This window comes from Lithohypha guttulata (genome assembly GCF_036872675.1).
Source record: "Lithohypha guttulata strain CCFEE 5908 chromosome Unknown scaffold_3, whole genome shotgun sequence".
Taxonomy (NCBI): domain Eukaryota; kingdom Fungi; phylum Ascomycota; class Eurotiomycetes; order Chaetothyriales; family Trichomeriaceae; genus Lithohypha; species Lithohypha guttulata.
This window is the reverse complement of record NW_027042752.1, coordinates 37930-56454: the sequence shown is the minus strand read 5'-3', so window position 1 is coordinate 56454 and position 18525 is coordinate 37930. Positions and strand designations below refer to the sequence as shown.

Here is an 18525-nt window from a genome sequence, read left to right as displayed (position 1 = left end):
CCACGACATTGTTGCAGATAAGAAATTGGAATTGACAAGGGCCCTGGCTGGTAGCAGCGTGACTCTGTAACATGTCGAAGAATGAGTGACTGCTTTGCCGTTACTCTTAGGCAAGATTGTTGCCTACACTTTTGCATAAACTCAGGGAAGAGTGAGGTACAAAAGGTAGAGTAAAGAGCTTGAAACAGTTCTTGAGATTGACTAGGAGTACACAATATCATACTAACTGTGAAGGAGATGCCACTAGTGTGACTATGTGTAACACAACCATAAAGCTACTTTGACCATAACTCTGCTTCATCTACATTCTCTAAAACCCAAGGTCCCCTCCAGGCTGAGTACCTTCACTGTCAATGCTCGGGGATGTCCCAGCTATTTTCATCCCTTGTATCCGCAAACGTGCCAAAAACTTGTGAGATGATTGGTATGTATATACAATTCGATGTGCATCATGTGCAAACTTCCTGTGAGGTAACACACCTTAAGAATCGAAGATAGGTGCGAAAATAGGAACACCCCTGGATTCGAGCCCATATACGACCTTACGTGTGACCTGGGGATTTGAGATGACAAAGACCGCTTCTGCCTGTGATTTCCGGTAAAGGTCATATGCTTCCTGGACGAGATTGGGTCGAGAGCCTCTGGTGGTTCGCTTGGTAGTATTGATGATGACTGCCTCGGGGTCGGCCTGTATCACCTGCTCAACTATCGCAGATGAATACGTCTGGATGGGGTCCTTGGTCGACCAGATAATCCTCACGTTGAGGTTGCGCGCATAAAGCAACGACAATATAGGACCAATTCCTGAACCAGTTGCCACTAGCACCAGCTTCTTGAAAATTGGTGCAACATGCAGAACGCCTCTGGCAGGTATGCCTCTGGTCCAGAGCTGTTTCGGAGGACTCTGGACGATCTTCTTCGTCCAGTCTCCTGCATCAGAGACCAGAACCGAGAAGCCAACACCATCTGACTCAGGAATACCCGCGAAAGCATGCCACTCCTTGAGCGGACTGTCAGAGAACCGAGGTGCGGCACACAGCGGAAGGTTCGTATAGCCAAAATGCAGTCGGACTGCATGCGTCGAAAGGTGTTCTGCTCGTACCGGCACTCTTCGCAACCGCAGCCAAGGCAGAATGAGGGAAACGGTAACAACGAGAAGAATCCAGAAGAGAGGATTTCTGCCGAGAAGCTCTGCCATTGTTTGACCACTTGCTTTCTCCTGTGCATGAGTACTCAGTACCACATGAGCCCAGAACAGAGCAACGGCTGTCCATCCGGCAAACCGATGTATTGCTTCCCAGATGTTGTGGAACTTTGACCTCAACCATGGATGTGAAAAGGTAACTATACCTATCAGTAGCACATCCAGGATAATGGTAATGGTAAGTACAGCGTTGTCAATCCGTGTATCGTGAAAGCTGTCTGATTTCCAAGCCCTCACGATTGGGACGTTGAAAATGCCCCACCAGATCGTTGCTGCGATGCCAGCTCCTGAGTGGACTCCTCCCAGATGGTAGATTTTGGCAGCTAACCGACGTATACGCAGTGGTAGCCAATGCGGGCACATACCGAATGTGGCAAATAGCAGATTGATAATCAGTTCTTGTCTTATCAAAATTGCGGCAAGAAGGTTGGCTGCGGCTGCAGTACCGATCAGTTCTGTTTCGAGGCTGAAAAGCTTTCCTGATCCCCATAATCCTGCGATTACGGCTATATTTGCCAGCACCACAAGCAGATGTAATCTGCGGTACACGGAGAAGAAAGTAAACCGCATGTTGCGGTGAGTACGACCATGTTTCTTGTTGGGCAATTGTTGTGTTCCAGAACCGCTAATCTTCTCTGCAGTCAAAGTCGAGGTGCTACTAATGAACGACTCGTTGCTGTATACTTCCTCCTGTTTCCGGAGCGCCGGCTCTGGTCGAGCTGTAGCACCAAGTCCATCCTTGAAATAAAGCTGAAGACCTTTTTCCAGATCTATGTCCTCTCGAATGAGGGCTGTATTTCTACTGGCAATAGCCATACCTATATGTATGCGGCTTAGCTCTGACAGCCATTTGGTCAGCTCATCGTGTCCTGTTGGAAAACAACGTCTCGAAGGATTCCATATGTTTGACAAGAAAAAAGGAGACATTGTGCTCTCGAGTTGATGGATTTAGTGTTTTGAAAGTTAACATGGCGAAAACTTACCTGGAGTAGCAATAGGACCGGTGATGTCGTCGATGTCGACGTCGTTCGGACTATATCACTTGAGCAACACCGGGCAACGCTTATGTGAAAGAGCGAGCCTTTGTCTCTTGACTTTGTCGACTGTCAATAGTAGCAGTATGGTGAAATCAAACAAAAGTGATCGGCATAGATCCAATGACCATCAACGAATGCAGGTCGTGGGTGCCGAAGCTGTTTTGACAGACGTCGTCTGAAGGTAAGCTTTTTGAATACCGCAACCTAACATCGATGACAGATGCAGAACGACCATGAGCATGAGTGCGACCGGTTTGGAGTGAACCACCTTGAGGGTTGGAATATCAAAAGCCTGTAGCTGTGAACCGAGAGACGGGAGTAGTGTCCCTCAACACGTGGAAGATGTGAAATAAATGCTCGAGGCGGATTACAGCCCGATCGTGCTCAACCGTGTGATTCAGGAAGCGGTGCTCATGCCTTCAGTCAAGCTGGTAATAATCATCCGCCCACAATACAGCGCCAGGTACCGAAGGTTGAGGATGGGCAACCCCATCATTCGATGATAGTCCCAGCATCATGGATGTCGACAATCGCGTTGAGTGCCGATTCCGGGAACCAATTGGCACCTGCCGTTGCTCGCTTACTGCCAGAACGCCTGGAGTGGAAGGTGTTTTTCCTCAAATCTGGTATGCTCCTGCCCCAAAGTCATTGCTCAACAACGTTAGGTTGGGTTGACAACACATCAGCGCTCAAAGAATGATATATACTGACCCCTGGCTGTCAAAACCAGTCTAGAAGCAAAGCCGATGTCTTCTCTTGCAGACAGCGCGTCTTGCAACCACGCTTAGCGCACGTCAACGCTGGTTGACAGATCTTACCATAAAACATCTGCTGATACATAGCGAACCATCCACTTCAATAGCTACCAGTATCTCAAAGATGCGCGTCTAAGCGTGACGTGTAGGTTCTTCTGCCTCGTGGTCGCCATGCACTACCTTTACACGTGGAAACACCTCGTTGCTTTCACAGCCACGCTCAAAGGGTCGAGTGATAGTGGAGAAACTGCCTGGCTGATCAATTTCGTAGTCATACCAATGACGAATATTCCCTCCCGTTGCAACCCGCAAATCATCACCATAATCGAACAGAAGCACACTGACTGAAATCTGCCGAATCGCATACCATATACCCTAAGCACGTTTGCGCATACGACTTTGACTCTAGACAGAGCGTTGAACCCAGCCTGTTTACAAACACCTATGTGCTTACATGGGATTTGAGTACCTTGAACGAGGAAAATTGCATGCGTACCTAGTTGGGGTTTGTCGTTGTCGCGGCCGACATATCCAGTCATTTTCTGTTTCGTCACAGCCTTCCGCCATCATATCAGTATTTCGTCTTACCTGACCTGCGCCTGCCCGTTACCGCTCAATGCGAGGTTTCACAACCGCAGACACTGATCGCTGGGTGTAACGAGCCGTACCCTACCATGTCTACAAGCTCAGGATCATCATCCTCTTTCTGGATCTCCGCTCAACCGCTGAAGGTGCCCGACTTCGACATCCTCAGTTTCACTTTCGACGGTGACGTGTCATACGATGAGAATAAACCTGTTCGATGCTCTTTCAACCCTGGAAAAGCGCCTCGCTAACGACCCCAGATATTTGTGGACGCCAGGGATTCCACAAAGAACATAACCGCGGCGACTGCACGACATATCGTGCGTAGATTGTGCAAAGGATGGAAAGAGATAGGCCTTCAACAGGGAGATTGTGTAACAATATCGAGTGCAAACCATGTGAGTCTAGATAAGAATTAAGCTGTACATTGCTGTGAAGCAGCTAACCACGTTTTGGGGTCGGCAGATCTTGTATCCCCTAATCTGGTTAGGCATCATTGGTGCAGGAGGAGTCGTTGCTGGCGCGAATCCCGCGCTGACAGTTTCCGAATTGAAACACCACCTTAATGTCACGGCTACAAAGTATCTGGTCATTCAGGCACCGTACTCGGGCAACATCGTCAAAGCTACAACAGCATGTGGCATAACCCTTCAGTCGGTTTTTGTCTTCGATGGCAAATCAGATCCCCAGCTGTATGGTCACCACCGTGAAGACGGGGAGACTGATCCGAACGGTTTCAACAAGTTCGGTGTGCTTCTCGAACATGGTCAGCAACAATGGCTCATCCATACAGACACAACAAGACCCGCTATACATGCCACAACAAGCGGCACGACGGGTTTGCCGAAGGCAGCTGTCTTACCTCACAAGTATATCGTCTCACAAGCCCTGACGCTTGAAGAACAATACCGAGCAAGAGCAGCACAGGTAAATTTTACAACCTCTGACTGTTTCATTGTGTGCTAATTGTGGAGGTAGGTCTCACAGTTGGTTAGTCTGCCCATCTTTCACTGCTTCGCCAGCAATACTGCTATGATACTACCTCTTCGGCTTGGTATCACGACATACATCCTACCTCGCTTCTATCGTGACGAGTTCATCGATGCTGTCTTCGACTTCTCCATTACTGATGCTCCAGTTGTTCCTCCCATTATCTCGATGCTGGTTCAATATGGAGATCAGCTAAAGCACAAGCTACATTCACTACGTCGCTTGATATGTGCAGGTTCGAAGATGGCGCCTTGTGTTCAAGACGCATTCTACCAATATCTGCATGAAGATTGCCGTATCTCACAATGCTGGGGTACCACGGAGACGGGATGGCTGACGTTGACGCCTGACATGGAACTTGATCGTAGTGGCAGTGTGGGTCAGCTGCTCGCCAATGTGAAACTCAAACTTGTCTCGGAAGACGGACAACCTATCACTAAAGAGGGTATATATGGCGAGGCATCGGTCATGTCTTCCGCCATGATGCTTGGCTACCGAAACAACCCGGCTGCAAATCATACCGCATTTGATTCCGAGCATTGCTACCGCACAGGTGACCGTGCCTATTACCAGGACGGCAAAGTCTTCATCACTGGTCGCATAAAGGATATCATGAAAGTCAAGGGCTGGCAAGTATCCCCTGAAGAGCTGGAGGAGAAGATCGTTTCTCATCCCAAAGTCGTCGATTGTGCAGTCGCTGGCGTCACCTCAGTAGACCATGCTGGACTGGAAGAAACACATCCGCGCGCATACGTCGTTCGTGCTAAGGGAAGTCATATCGATGACGACGACATCTGTGCCTGGACATCGTCCCAGACTGTGGGTTACAAGCGTCTGACAGGTGGAGTGGTTTTCGTGGATCAAATACCTCGAAACCCAGCAGGCAAGATTTTGCGACGACTACTGCTGGAGAACCAATGAGCTGAAAGACCCACGACATCACTTTCGAAGGAGTTCAGCTGAAGATCTCTCGGCCAGTATATGCTTGTGCCGCCGTGGACTCGCACAACTCTACGCATCTTTGGAGAACAGCTCTTGTTATCTGTTTGTTATCTCGCGAAAAAGAGAAGTGAGTCTGACTTGCGTTGGTTGATATAGACATGTCTGCTTGCATTTTGGGATTTTGACTACACTTCCAGAGAGCTGGCCGTCTTAGCGAGAGGGTACAAGGAGCCATCGAACTTTGAAGATCACCGATCTACGGCGAGGATCATCGTCGTGGACCTTAACTGCCAGGCGATAGAATATAGGCGCGGATCTCTGCACTCCTAGTGGTGAGCACGGCTGGACTCTCAGTTGTGGTCTTGAAATCAACCCTGCTCAAATATTCTGGCACAGATCCAATGTGTCATTCAATGCTGCCTCGTCTGAACACACAAGTCGTTTATAATAAGGCACACTTCTCTGTGACCCGTATGACCACAAGTACGTATTCGTGCAACATTCAGGACATTATTACTCCGGACAATTAAGTAAGGATTGACCGTAATGCTCGTCACAAGTCACATGTTGCCGCTAACAAGTCACCCGGGAACTACGTAGCCGGTCACAGACAAGAGTATCTTCAGCAGACCAAACTCACTTCTTCAATCAATCGAAAATCAAGTCACTTTCCAGATTCACGAACTGCTCGTCGTTCCTTCTCAGCAGCGCCACACTCACGAACTCAACCACATCAACAGAACAGCCATGTCCCTCCAAACACCCCACGACATCCCCCTAACCATCACAGTCCCCCACGACACAACACCCAACGCCAAGATCCTCGTCCGCTCCGAACGCCGCATAACCCCCTCCTGGACTCTGTCCGAACTCAAAACCCGCCTCGAACCAATCACTGGCATCCCCGCCTCCTCACAATTCCTCCGCACTCTCAGCATCGACGGACAAACCTGGATCACACTCTCACCAGACAGTGCCCTCGCCGGCGACGCACGATGGGGTCTAACGCGAAATAGCGAGTTACAAGTCATTGACCTTCGACCACCAGGGACACGCGAAAATTTTAGCGACGTGAGTAATGTTGAAAAATACGTTATGCCCGAGGAGCAGTATGAGAAGCTCAATGATAGTGTTTTGGCATGGAAGAAGCGGCAGCATTTAGGGAGGTTTGATCCGCATGCCAAGCCGTTGGAGCTTTTAGTGAAGGAGAGGAAGGAGAAGGATATGAGGGTGGTGGAGGGGAAGAATATCGGGGTTGGGATGAGGTGTCAGGTTGATGGGAGTGATGAGCGGAGGGGGGTGGTGAGGTATGTGGGTGAGATTGAAGGTTTGGGCGGTGACCGAGAGAAGGGATGTGTTTGGGTTGGGGTGGAGTTTGATGAGCCGGTGGGACGTAATGATGGGAGTGTGGAGGTTGAGGTTGTGACGGAGAGTGGGAAGAGAAGCAGGGAGAAGAGGCAAGTGTTTGAGACAAAAGGAGCCAAGTATGGTGGGCTCGTGAGACCAGAAAAGATCGAAGTTGGAGATGTGTTCATGGTACTCGATGATCTGGTGGATAGCGATATGGAAGAGATCTGAACGAGTTCGCTTATCGAGCGTAGAGTCGACGCTGGACCGACACTTTAGCAGCATCACGACCGGCTGTGTCAGCTCGCTGAATTCAATCACAACTGTGCCAATCGATGCACCATGTTAAGAAGTCTGCCAGCCAGGAGTACAGATTAATGAACATCTGCTACCGCCAGGAGGTTCATATCTTCTCATTTCGCTCCGAAAAAAGAGCCAGAATAATACGGACAACCATACTTGCTCAAGAAGAATACACTGCATCATATACATCGACATTCATACATCGTCAACAACAGAGACCAGAGAGACTACCCCTCGTTCTGGACAGCTGGAGCTGGCTCGCACGCCTGACTGAATATCAGCCTGGCAGTCTTACCGTGTTCATTCTCGATGGAATAATTGTTGCCTGCAGGACAAGTCAGCGAAAAGGCACCTTTTGGCTCAGGAACGACAATCTTACCTCTAGGAACTTGCCAAAAGCCGCCCTTGCCAATACTGAATCTCGTCGGCTCTCCATGCAACGGTCCGACCTCCACAGTGACTCTGCCCTGAGCCACATAGAACGACATGTGCATCTTCCGAGAATTCTTGGGTTTCTTGCTCCCACCAGGAGGGATATCCACGACACCCGTGCCAGAGAACGGTGTGCTCACAAGCTTGGCATATCTGAATTCAGAACCCTTTACTTCTTTTGTTTCAATGGCACCAGCAGCGTAAGCAATCTCAGCTACTTCCTCCTCGTCGACAGGAGCTTGTTGGTCAACATCCCAAATTGCTACCCGTCCCCTGAGTGTACCGTTCTCCAGCTCCCAGTCGTCAGCTTCGGGGTCTACCATATCCTCGTTGCCATCGAGGTCGACATCGGAGTCATCTTCTCGGGCATTGCCTTTGCCCTTTTTTGGTCTACCTTTCTTTTTCGGCCTAAACGGGCTGTTATATTCATCCGTCCGTACGATTTCTTTGATGCTATTGAGTGGGAATCGCGCGCCATCTGCCAGGCTCTTTCCACTGCCATCTCCTGCGTCGTAGACAATACCCTCGTTGCGCCACCAAGCTAGAGGCTTCACACTTATTCTGCCAGATCTTGTGCGTGCGATATTATCGTCCGCGGGTGTCTCTTTGCGCAGCATATATAGTGATCTCTGTTGACCTGGACGCGCTCTTATCCTTTCGACCATATCATCTACCTCTTTCTGTCTTGATTTCGGTAATTTCTTATTTGTGTCTTTCTGTGCCAACGGTTTACGTCCTCGCTTCGATTTTTGTTTAGATTGAGGTCGTTCAGGTGTACTCTGTACATGACTCTCATCCTGACTGTTCGACACACTTTCTGTCCTTCTTCTCTTTGCTCTTCTTGCTGCTGGTGAAGACACAGCACGAACTTCTTCAATATCTCTTGTGGCATCTGACTTGCGTTTCCTCCTAGAATTTGCTTTGTTTGGTTGCCCACGTCTGCTTGTTAGAATTGAAGGATCGAAGGTCTGGTCTTCGTCTTCGTCGTCGACGGGAGGAGGCAGAGGTGGCATTTCTGGCTCACTGTCTTCGTGATCTGATTGTTGAGTTGTAGGCTCTTGGTCGATCTCTTTGATTGTGTCCCCGTTGTGTTGTTCGATTGATTCTTCTATGGACTCTTCGACAGACGCTTCGACTGGCGCTCCGGCTGGCTCCTCGACAAGCTCTTTGACCTGCTCTTGAATGGGCTCTTCGTCGGGCTCCTCATCTTCGGCAGTACCTATGACATCCATGTTGTCTTCGACCCGCAACTCATCCGGTAGCTCACGACTGGGTTGTAAATGACTGGGTGTATCTATTTGCACATCTTCTATTTCTTCTTGTAAAATGCTTGATTGCACATCTGAGACTCTACCAACAACGGCACTTCTCGATGGTCGGCCCAGAACTCGATTGAGTAGAGGAGTCCTCTCTGGACTGAATCGACGTGCTGTGGCAGCTTTTGCTGAGGAAACTCTGGTTTGAAGGGCCGTAGAAGGTGTTCTGACGGATTTTGGCTCCCGCTCCAGCTGTTGTCCTTGCTCTTGCGCTTTCCCAGTCGCATTCTCTGCCTCCTCTCGAGTTTCCTTATGCGCAAGGACATCTACCGCGCCACTCCTTCGTGCCGAACCGGTGATCCCAGATTTTCGAGGTGATGCTGAACGAGGAGGTGGATGTGAGCTACCTCTTGTTGATCTTCGTGTAGAAGTAGCGGTTCCTGGTGTTTCTAGACGAGCGCGCCCACTACCTGCACGAGGTGTCTTGTTATGTACCTCGATCGACTCCACGATCACTCTTTGCGCCACTGGCGAGGGCTTTTTCGGCGACGAAAACAAGCCAGTTATCTCCTCCATGCCGTATTGATCGACCGGGCGTGCTTCCAAGGTCAATCCTGTCCTGCGACCGACCTTGCCAACGTTCGTATAGTCATATTCGCGGTCGCCAGCTGGCGCAGCTGACCTTGTCGGCATATTCGCGACAGGCGCAGTAGTATAGCAGTCGAATTAGAGGTATCGATGGTCGGTATAGCAATACATCTCGGTTGTTTAGTGGGTGAGAATGACTTCGAGCCAATGTAAACAATGATTATGGAAGGTGGATCCTGTTTCGGCGAATCGTCGGCTGCTTGCACTACACGCTTTCGCGAGCCAAACACGAACGAAACGCGTCCTCCAAGCTCATTACGGAAGAAAAAGGTACAATTCACACAATTTATCGCTGAGTCACGCACCTAGTCTGGCATAACAAGCCTTTCGACAAAGCTCTTATCAGCATTGGAAAAGTCGTCGCGGATTTAAATATTATAATTTGTAAGAGCCCAAGGAGCCCTTCTTCATTATGTCCCAAGAAACACCCGAACAGCCAGTAGCAACAGAATACATCCCACCCTCAGTCTCAGAACACCTCAACAACCTCCACTCCGGCCACTCTTACACTCACTACAGCCCAATGCCAACGAATATCAGCAGTAACAATGCCACAACCAACACACAAGGCACACCCGTTGTCCTCGGCGTCGATGAGGCCGGTCGTGGCCCCGTCATCGGCCCCATGGTCTACGGGATCTTCTACCTTCCAATCGAACTCCAGCACTCTCTTCTAGCAGAGACCCACCATTTCGATGACAGTAAAGTGTTAACACCCCTTGTACGTGCACGGCTCATGCGCACTCTATGCACGGTGGGGAGTGACTTGCATCAGAATTGTGGCTGGGCCATCAAGTCATTATCAGCCCTGGATATTGGTGCAGGGATGATGCGAAACGGCGGGAGCTATAACCTCAATGCACAGGCCATGGACGCCACAGTCGAGGTGGTTCGTGGTGTCATTGAGCGTGGGGTTAATGTGGTTGAGATCTATGTTGATACCATCGGGCAGCCTGGCACGTACCAGAAGAAATTGCAAGCCATCTTTCCGACTGTGAAGATTACTGTTGAGAAGAAGGCAGACAGCTTGTATCCTTGTGTTAGTGCTGCTAGTGTGGTTGCAAAGGTCACGAGAGACGTGAGCTGCGAAGTTCTGTACTCAAAGGTCGTGGAAGGCAAGCAAGCTCAGTTCGAGGATAACGGCGTCATGATTGATGAGGTCGGTTGGGGAAGTGGTTATCCAAGTGACGCCAAATGTGTTACTTGGCTCAAAGGCAATATGGACGATATGTTTGGCTGGGGTTCAGAGTGTAGGTTCAGCTGGGGCACGGTCAAGGATATGCTTGAAGACAGAAGCAAAGCAGTTCAGGTCGATTGGCCAGATGATGACAAGGAGAATAACAGATTGAGCCAATATTTTGGTGTAGGCGATACCATGATGAGGGGTATCAATAGTGAAGAGCAGGAGTTGCGGAACTGGTTTGGTGCGAGTGTTGACAATGAAGTCTTCTGAGAAAAACCTTGTCGGGCCATACAGAACATTATCCACGAAACCTTGTTTGTCTATTCGTCTCCTGCTGGTCTCCGACTATGTTGGCCCTCCTTCTCTGTATGATTATTATTTACCGCCAACTTCTTTTATAATCATGCCCGCAGCATCCATGCGAGTACTAGTGGTACCCAGAATGTATATCCTCTGCGCACGCACATGGTGCTGAGGGTGTGCATCCCCACGAGAGCGCTCAAAGCGAGTAGCTATGTTACCAGTCGTATATGTGTGACTATCCATCCACATCGTGTCTGTGACACACACTTATTGCTGACGGTATAGCCGGTACCGACTGCGTGCGACTGGGTTCGACTTGAGAAGTGTGTATCTTCTGATGGGTGTATACCGAACCATTCTCGGAGTTGTTGAGCAAGGAGCATAAGAGTCATGCTCCCTACTGGATCACGCGACTGTCGCTAATGGCTGCCTTGATAGTGTGCTGAAAAAAACAATGGAGCCTGGATCGAATGTCATTGGATACATCAGCTTTCATCCACCGACACAACACTGTGCCTCCTTTTCGCTAACCCAATTTGTGTCACTTTCTGAAGAGGTTGAAGTGTCGATGTTGTGGTACTCTGTCGTCCTGCACAGTGTGTGGTTCGACATGTATTCATCTTATAACTTCGCTCTAGCCACCAAACCTTGCACAGCACCAGCAATACCAGGCAGATTCGCTGGACCATCGTAAATGTCCCGGTCCGCAGCTCTCGTGTTGATGAAATGAAGTCCTAATTCTGGCACAGTCTTGGCGCCCAAGAGCCGCATGCATGTTGCAGTCTCATCTCGCAGGATCTCCAGTGTTCGCTCGACACCTTCTATACCACCAGCACCAAGGCCGAAGAGCGCTCCGCGGCCGATGCCGACTGCTTTCGCACCCAGACACAATGCCTTGACGATATCCGTTCCACGCTTTATGCCGCCGTCTATGATAACATCTATTTTGCTGAAGACTTCCGGGCAGTACTTCCTAATCTCGAGCAAGGTGTGAATCGAAGGTGGCGCTGTATCCAGTGCGCGTCCGCCGTGGTTGCTGAGTATGATACCTTGTACTTGTGGCGCGTGCTGAGCAGCAATATACGCATCTTCATGAGTCTGAAGTCCCTTGAGAATAATCGGCTTGTTAGTCTGCTTCTTCAGCCAAGGCAGCGTCTCTTTCCACGTCAAACTTGGGTCCGTGCCGAAGAAGAGTGATTGACCGATTCCGCCTCCACCTTTGAGTTTCTGGCCACCGGCGTCCTTGATTGCCTCGTCAGTATCTTCAGTGATATTCTTACTCCTTTCGTCATCTTCGCGCTTGCCTGGAACAGGTGCGTCAAGTGTCAAACAGATGAATTTAATGGCATCAAGCTTATTGATGCGTGCTAGATAGTCTTCTGACTTCTTGCGCTCGGTCTGAACGTACAGCTGCCAGCCAAATACTTGGTTCGGCCCTGCATCTTGCACGATTTGCTCTGGTGTCATTGAAGCGTTATTACTCTGCTACTCGTTAGTCAGGGAACCTGCAAGGACATACAGCAGCCGTATGGACTGAGAGTCTGGACTAAAATTTGTACTTACGATGATTTGCATAGCACCATAGTTCTTACATGCCTGAGCGATGCCCCACTCACCATCGGGATGAGCCAACCTTGCCATTGCTGCGGGTGAGACGTAGATAGGTGTATCGAGCTTGTGACCTAGGAATGTGGTCGATTGGTCACATTCTTTGCAATCCACAAAGACCCTAGGCCGAAGCAATATGGAGCGGTAGACTGTATTATTTAGGTGTTTTGACTGAAGATCGTCAGAGGCTGAATAGTAGTACGCCCAACCCTTCTTGCTCAGCTTCTTCGTGGCAGCTGCCTCAATCTCATCCAAGTTCAATAAGTTTGCGAGTGGAACTTGTCTGCTGTCATCTGCTTCTGGGCCAATATTCTTCGCTGCTTGGACAGGCTCTGGTAAACTCTTCGGGTCGATTGGACCCAAGCATTTTGACGGATCCAGATTCTCTTCCAAGGTACCTGGTGGATGTACAGGGTCATACTCTTCAGTGGCATCTTTCCCAGCCAACTTCAGCACGATGTTGGCACCGCCGGGATGCTCTGGCAAGAAGTCTGTAACATCCCAGACTTGCCCATATAAAATTGCCCAGCAGCTTTCCGTGGTGTTGTGCTTGGCAACCTCAGCAGCATCGATTAATCTTTCCGAGGCAGCCATGGTGGTTTGTAGAGGATGACACGTTTGGAGTGGGAGATCAAAGGTGATCCCTCGTCCTTCACAACGTCTTATCTAACGATACCCCATGAATAAGTATAGTAGAGTGGACCTTTGCCTCTTCAATCTCTGTCAACCTATTCAGGTAGTCCTCGGCGAAGCATAGCCCGAGAAAGCCTGAACTTCTGTGTGGAGAAGTTGTGATTGGCTGAGCACAGTGTCGGGTATTGACCATGATGTTGATGGGGGCGGTTTCGAGCGGAGAGCTCTCCGAACTGAGTACATTTGCAAGCAACTTCGATTTTGTATCTGCGTTCACAAGATTCGGAGCACTGCTCTCAGGATTTCGAAGTACTGTTCAGTGATTGCTCGAGATATTTGGCGTCAATAGCCAGATACTGATCTTCAAGGCAGCAGAAGTAGAGATGGGTGGTTCGCGACCTAAGACGTTACATCACATAAATTATTGGAATAAAATTAGCAGAAATGAGTATTCACTTCCTGATGCATCTCGCTCTACTCTGTTCTTGCCAGTCGTCACAACTTGAAACCGTCCGTCGCACTACCTGAAGAACCAAATCGTGGTATTCGCTTCCAGGGCATACTAAGATAAAATATTGGACTGGCCGACCGTGTGACAATATCGAGATCGCTAGATCACAAACTGCACAAAATGATCCAGATAACGCGGATTTGAATCAAACAACCTCCCGAGACCGAACATGTTCTCAGTATGTTCAAGTCTTTCAACATCCAGCTAGTTCTGGCTTATCTATTGTGCACGTTGCAGTCACTGACAGCTAACACATTGTGTAGTCTCGTCATCCAGAAGACCGCTTCCGTCTACGTGCCCATCGCGCCCGCAGTATCGAACTCACAGAACCTGAACTGGTAGAGATTCGTGCCGCTCAGAGGACATTCGAAGGAGCCTATGTTCGGACCTCTCTTTCTCAGTTCTCCTTCGCCCTCATTATTCTCAAGATCTTCACATCCGAGTTCTACAGCATAGGAGCGTTGTTCGCGGTATATGGAGCAGGAGTTTTACTTGTCAGTGCCTACAGACGACAACAGGGCAACAGACAGTTTTTCAACGAGGTTGGGCAAGGCGGCGAAGAACGGAAGCGCTTTCGTACCAGTGGTAACGTGGTTGTTGTGCTGACCGCACTGAGTATTGCGGCTTATGTTACGCTTCTTGTTCTTACATTGAGATTGGAGAACAAGTCCTGATTTAGATATTGGCTTGCATGTACAAAGAAAGGGCAGTTTGACGTTATTGGGTATACCCCTCTCAAAGAATCTTGGAAAACGAAAGTGACGCAGGAAACGGTGCCATGAGGAATGAGATACGACAACAAGTACACCGACAGTAACTTAGGAGGAGAAGAGACTGTTCAAAAATAGTCTAATCCAGGCCTGCAAGCAATTTCAGGACAGAGTACTGCTTGTGATTCATGTTGCTACGTCCTATATACAATCTGGGAGAAGTCTCAAGTTACAAAGGATCATGATCTTCATTGTTATAGCCGTGCAGTCGCCTTGAATCAATCACTGATCTTGTGTCGAGAAGGTGATATCCTGCTCAATCGTAGGAACATATTTGCTGCCTAGAGCCTGGATCGCTTCAATTGCCGACTCGGATGCCTTCGCTGCGAAGCCTTTGAAGAGTTCTGAGACATGTCAGCAGAAACCTGTTGGATTGCCGAGACAAGCATACTGTATTCATGTGTGATCATACCGCCAGCGTCCTTGATCGCTTGCATTGCTTTGTCGACTTCTGACTGAGGAGTGTTCGGGTCTGCAAAGGAGACAACGATTGCTTTCTGCGGGGCTGCGCCAAGCGTCAAAACGAAGAGGAAGGCAAGCAGAATGGATAGGATTGTGAGACGCATGTTGGGTATTAGTATCGGGATCTGTATGTCTTGAGAGACTGTGGTAGAGAAGTATGCTGCAACCACTTGCTATGAGATGTGGTGGTGGAACAGTGTTGAGGAAGGAAGTCGCAGTCTTGTTCGCATGACGCAGGCTCTTCAGGCATCTAATGGAACCGCAAGCCATGCGTGTCCGGGCCAGGCATCTCCCTAACTAATCAAAAGCCGCACCTGCCGCACCTGCCGCAAACAAACCGTGACTGTCAAATGGTTCGTTCGTCTTTCATTCAACCTCATCTGTAATCTGTTCAAATAGTCTGCTCACTTCTTCCAACTAGGTAAACCATCTTTCACCATTCAATAGTCCTTGCCATCCTCCCTCTCCGCAATTCCACTCAAAACTGCGCAACCAAACAGTGTGCACCACTATCTTAACGACCATCACCGAAACGGGCGTCGTGACAAAGGACGTTCACTCAGAATAGTGTCTGTTCAAAAGGTGGAAACAGATCCCATATCATTGTCCGTTGTTTGATTCTGAAGCATTGTCACTTGTCAGACTCGATCGATGCCAGCCCGGTGATCGAAAGATCCTGACTATTGGAAGGCACACTACTCTGCGAGGAAGAGAATTAGATAGCAAAAGATACCAGACACTTTTCTTCTCTTGCGCTCTGACTCTAGCTTGCCAGACGAGAATTGTGCCTTGATCTGACCACAGATCTGCTTTCAAATTTGCTGTCGCTCAAATTGGAGGAAAGTTCACAAAGCCCAAGAATATCATCCGAGCAAAATTGATCTCCTGTCGTGGTGTTCCAGCTCCTATTGACTGCCCCAGTAACGCAAGCGTCTTGTTTCTTTCAATCATGTCTGCTTCGTTACCTTCAGATGAGGTTGCTGGCGACTATAAAGAGGCCTTGGAAGATCTCATCACGAATGACAGACATCAAATCGCCAACTTGACTATGATCGCCAAGGAAAACATTGAGCATGCTCAAGCGATTGCTAGAACGCTTATATTACATATAAAGAAGGTATGCTTCGAGGTCCCCGCCATGTCTCGTTTCGTACTGATTCATGCTAGGCTCCTCCAGCTCGAAAATTACCAGCTCTTTACGTCCTCGATTCGCTTGTTAAGAACGTCGGCTCTCCGTATACAGTGTACTTCGGCAATGGCTTGCACGAAACCTTTATGCTCGCTTATTCACAAGTTGACCAGAATGTTCGTCGAAAGCTTGAGGAAATGCTCAAGACTTGGCGGGAGCCAGTACCAGGATCGTTGTCAAATACTCCAGTCTTCCCACTCACAAGCACTCAATCAATCTATGAGGCTCTCAGTAGATTCAGGGCTGGTACCGGTGCTAGACCTCCACAGCAACAGATTCGACTTCCAAATATGATCCAAGCTCAAGCTCTTCAATATCGACAGACGCCTACACCTCAGCCGCCTATGTCTTATCAACCACCGCCAATCAATGTACAGCAGCCCACGCCGACACCTCCACCACAACCACAACCATACTACCAGGTAAGCCTAGCATCCACCTTTGAAAGAGAGTCGTTGTTAACTAAGTTTTAGCAACCTCCCATACCGGTATCAACTCCGCAGCTGTATTCAATGCCTCAACAAGCTGCTGGACCGCCACGAAATTATGTACAGTCGCCATTTCCACAGATACACTATCCACAGCAGAATATCCAGGCAAGGACTGGCATTGATCTATCTAAGCTACACGTAGACATAGACGATCTGACGACTGATGCGAAGATAGATTGTATGACACATCCTATGGATCAGGCAAAATCGAAAAAGCTTGAGACCTTACAAAGTTTGAAGGCATTCTTGGATAGTGGTAACTTAGGCGAGCAAGATCTTCGCGATGTCCGTGACACTATCACAAAAGAGATGGAGAAGCGAAACGCCGAGAAACTGGCTGCACAAAGTCTTAATCAAATACAACCGCAGCAGAATCCTTACGCTCTCCCAACACCGCAGTGGCAAGCACCAAATGGACATCAGCAGAATTATGCAACGCCATACCCCCAGCAGTCAGCATATGCGCCAGTGCAACCTCCACAGCAATACCAACAGCCTCCACCACAAACACCGGCATTTCTTGGACAAACGAACCTGGCAGAGTTGTTACGAAAAACACAGAACGAGGCAAATTCTGCTCAGCATTACGCGATTCCGGCATCAAGTACGCCGACGATGGCGTCTGCAGTGCCGGCACCCAGTACTGGTACAATGTCGTTACTAGATCAAATTCGAGCTTCGGGCATATTGTCCAAGGTCGCAACCCCACAAAGCAACACGCCTACAATGCCTTTTGCTACGCCGTTCACCGACGACGTACCATTCACGTCAGCTGCCATTAAAATACCACGGCCGCATTTGGTGCTGAAGTTCATGAACGAGAAGCCCAATCAGTGCAGCACATGTGGGCGAGGATTCACTTCGGATGATGGTGGCAAGGCTAAAAAGGAGAAGCATCTCGACTGGCACTTCAAGACAAAGACACGATCTTTAGAGGCTGAGCAGCGTGGGCAAAACAGATCGTGGTATGTGGATGAACACGAATGGATTGCGAACAAAGAATACGAGGACGACCTTGGACTGGAAGAGGTTGTTGCGACCACAAATGGTCATGCAGGAGCCTCAGCAGCAAAGAAAGAACAGGATTTCGTACGAACTCCTAGTGACCCTGCCTATCGTAATGCTACGTGCCCTATAGACCAAGAGCCATTTAAGAGCGAATGGTCGGCAGACATACAAGACTTTATTTGGCGCGATGCCGTTAGAGTAGGCGATAGATACTACCACGCATCATGTTATCGAGAAGCGATAAAAGCCAGAGAAGCACTCACTGCACAGCCAAATCGAGTCGGCACGCCATCATCGAACATGGGTCACAGAAGGACGGCGACGCCAGACTCAATCCTTGGAAAAAGGAAAGCAGATGACTATGAGCCTGGGTCTGCATCGAAATCACGTCTGAAAGTGGAGGTTTAGAACGAAGCGGTTACCACATTGATATCTAGTGGTGCAGTCATATAAAATATTCTACTTCATGTATGGTAGCTACGGTAAAGCTCTTCATGTATACAACGGAATGAATGAGACCTTCTCAAGAGATTTCTGTGCCTGGCTATTTCGCGATTCTCGCAGCCAGAGTTTCGATCCCTCTTGCCCGATATCTTGTGAAGTGAACAAGCTTTCCGAGCTCGAGCTAAAACCACACTAAAACAAATTTCGGTCGATCGTCTGCACTAGTAGTCGCGAGCTGCTGGACTCGGAGGAGAAAGTGACCACCAAAGTTGTATTCACCAAAGCCATCGTATATCGTCCGCTGCTTCGATCACACGGCAACTGCTTGCCTATCTCCAAACTTCGCGAAGCATCAACCTCGAGCCTCTTCCCTACTAGCTGAAGTCGCGCCGGATCACGCTTATCTCTTTCCCTGAGCACGAGC

At 49.1% G+C, this 18525-nt stretch overlaps 9 protein-coding genes across 9 annotated transcripts; 5 read left to right on the top strand and 4 right to left on the bottom strand.

The window, feature by feature from the left end:
• Positions 1-481: 481 nt before the first annotated feature.
• On the bottom strand, positions 482-2020 carry LTR64_003795 (uncharacterized protein; the record flags this gene model as incomplete). The annotated part of the gene is made up of 2 exons (XM_064898145.1): positions 482-1344; positions 1570-2020. The coding sequence occupies 2 exons, from the start codon at positions 2018-2020 to the stop codon at positions 482-484; spliced, it is 1314 nt and encodes a 437-aa protein (XP_064754102.1).
• Positions 2021-3670: 1650 nt separating this feature from the next.
• On the top strand, positions 3671-5492 carry LTR64_003794 (uncharacterized protein; the record flags this gene model as incomplete). The annotated part of the gene is made up of 4 exons (XM_064898144.1): positions 3671-3793; positions 3842-3979; positions 4047-4508; positions 4560-5492. 4 exons carry the CDS (start codon positions 3671-3673, stop codon positions 5490-5492), a joined length of 1656 nt encoding a protein of 551 aa, XP_064754101.1.
• Positions 5493-5986: 494 nt separating this feature from the next.
• On the top strand, positions 5987-7091 carry LTR64_003793 (uncharacterized protein; the record flags this gene model as incomplete). Its single annotated transcript, XM_064898143.1, has 2 exons — positions 5987-5996; positions 6304-7091. The coding sequence occupies 2 exons, from the start codon at positions 5987-5989 to the stop codon at positions 7089-7091; spliced, it is 798 nt and encodes a 265-aa protein (XP_064754100.1).
• A 299-nt stretch (positions 7092-7390) lies between these two features.
• On the bottom strand, positions 7391-9544 carry MIF2 (mitotic fidelity of chromosome transmission-related protein; the record flags this gene model as incomplete). Its single annotated transcript, XM_064898142.1, has 2 exons — positions 7391-7488; positions 7543-9544. 2 exons carry the CDS (start codon positions 9542-9544, stop codon positions 7391-7393), a joined length of 2100 nt encoding a protein of 699 aa, XP_064754099.1.
• A 367-nt stretch (positions 9545-9911) lies between these two features.
• Positions 9912-10952, top strand: LTR64_003791 (uncharacterized protein; the record flags this gene model as incomplete). The annotated part of the gene is made up of 2 exons (XM_064898141.1): positions 9912-10220; positions 10275-10952. The coding sequence occupies 2 exons, from the start codon at positions 9912-9914 to the stop codon at positions 10950-10952; spliced, it is 987 nt and encodes a 328-aa protein (XP_064754098.1).
• A 654-nt stretch (positions 10953-11606) lies between these two features.
• Positions 11607-13187, bottom strand: LTR64_003790 (uncharacterized protein; the record flags this gene model as incomplete). The annotated part of the gene is made up of 2 exons (XM_064898140.1): positions 11607-12467; positions 12549-13187. The coding sequence occupies 2 exons, from the start codon at positions 13185-13187 to the stop codon at positions 11607-11609; spliced, it is 1500 nt and encodes a 499-aa protein (XP_064754097.1).
• Positions 13188-13906: 719 nt separating this feature from the next.
• Positions 13907-14411, top strand: LTR64_003789 (uncharacterized protein; the record flags this gene model as incomplete). The annotated part of the gene is made up of 2 exons (XM_064898139.1): positions 13907-13915; positions 14001-14411. 2 exons carry the CDS (start codon positions 13907-13909, stop codon positions 14409-14411), a joined length of 420 nt encoding a protein of 139 aa, XP_064754096.1.
• Positions 14412-14729: 318 nt separating this feature from the next.
• On the bottom strand, positions 14730-15073 carry LTR64_003788 (uncharacterized protein; the record flags this gene model as incomplete). Its single annotated transcript, XM_064898138.1, has 2 exons — positions 14730-14851; positions 14899-15073. 2 exons carry the CDS (start codon positions 15071-15073, stop codon positions 14730-14732), a joined length of 297 nt encoding a protein of 98 aa, XP_064754095.1.
• Positions 15074-15918: 845 nt separating this feature from the next.
• PCF11 (mRNA 3' end processing factor) lies at positions 15919-18065 on the top strand (the record flags this gene model as incomplete). The annotated part of the gene is made up of 3 exons (XM_064898137.1): positions 15919-16086; positions 16137-16580; positions 16632-18065. The coding sequence occupies 3 exons, from the start codon at positions 15919-15921 to the stop codon at positions 18063-18065; spliced, it is 2046 nt and encodes a 681-aa protein (XP_064754094.1).
• Positions 18066-18525: the final 460 nt, after the last annotated feature.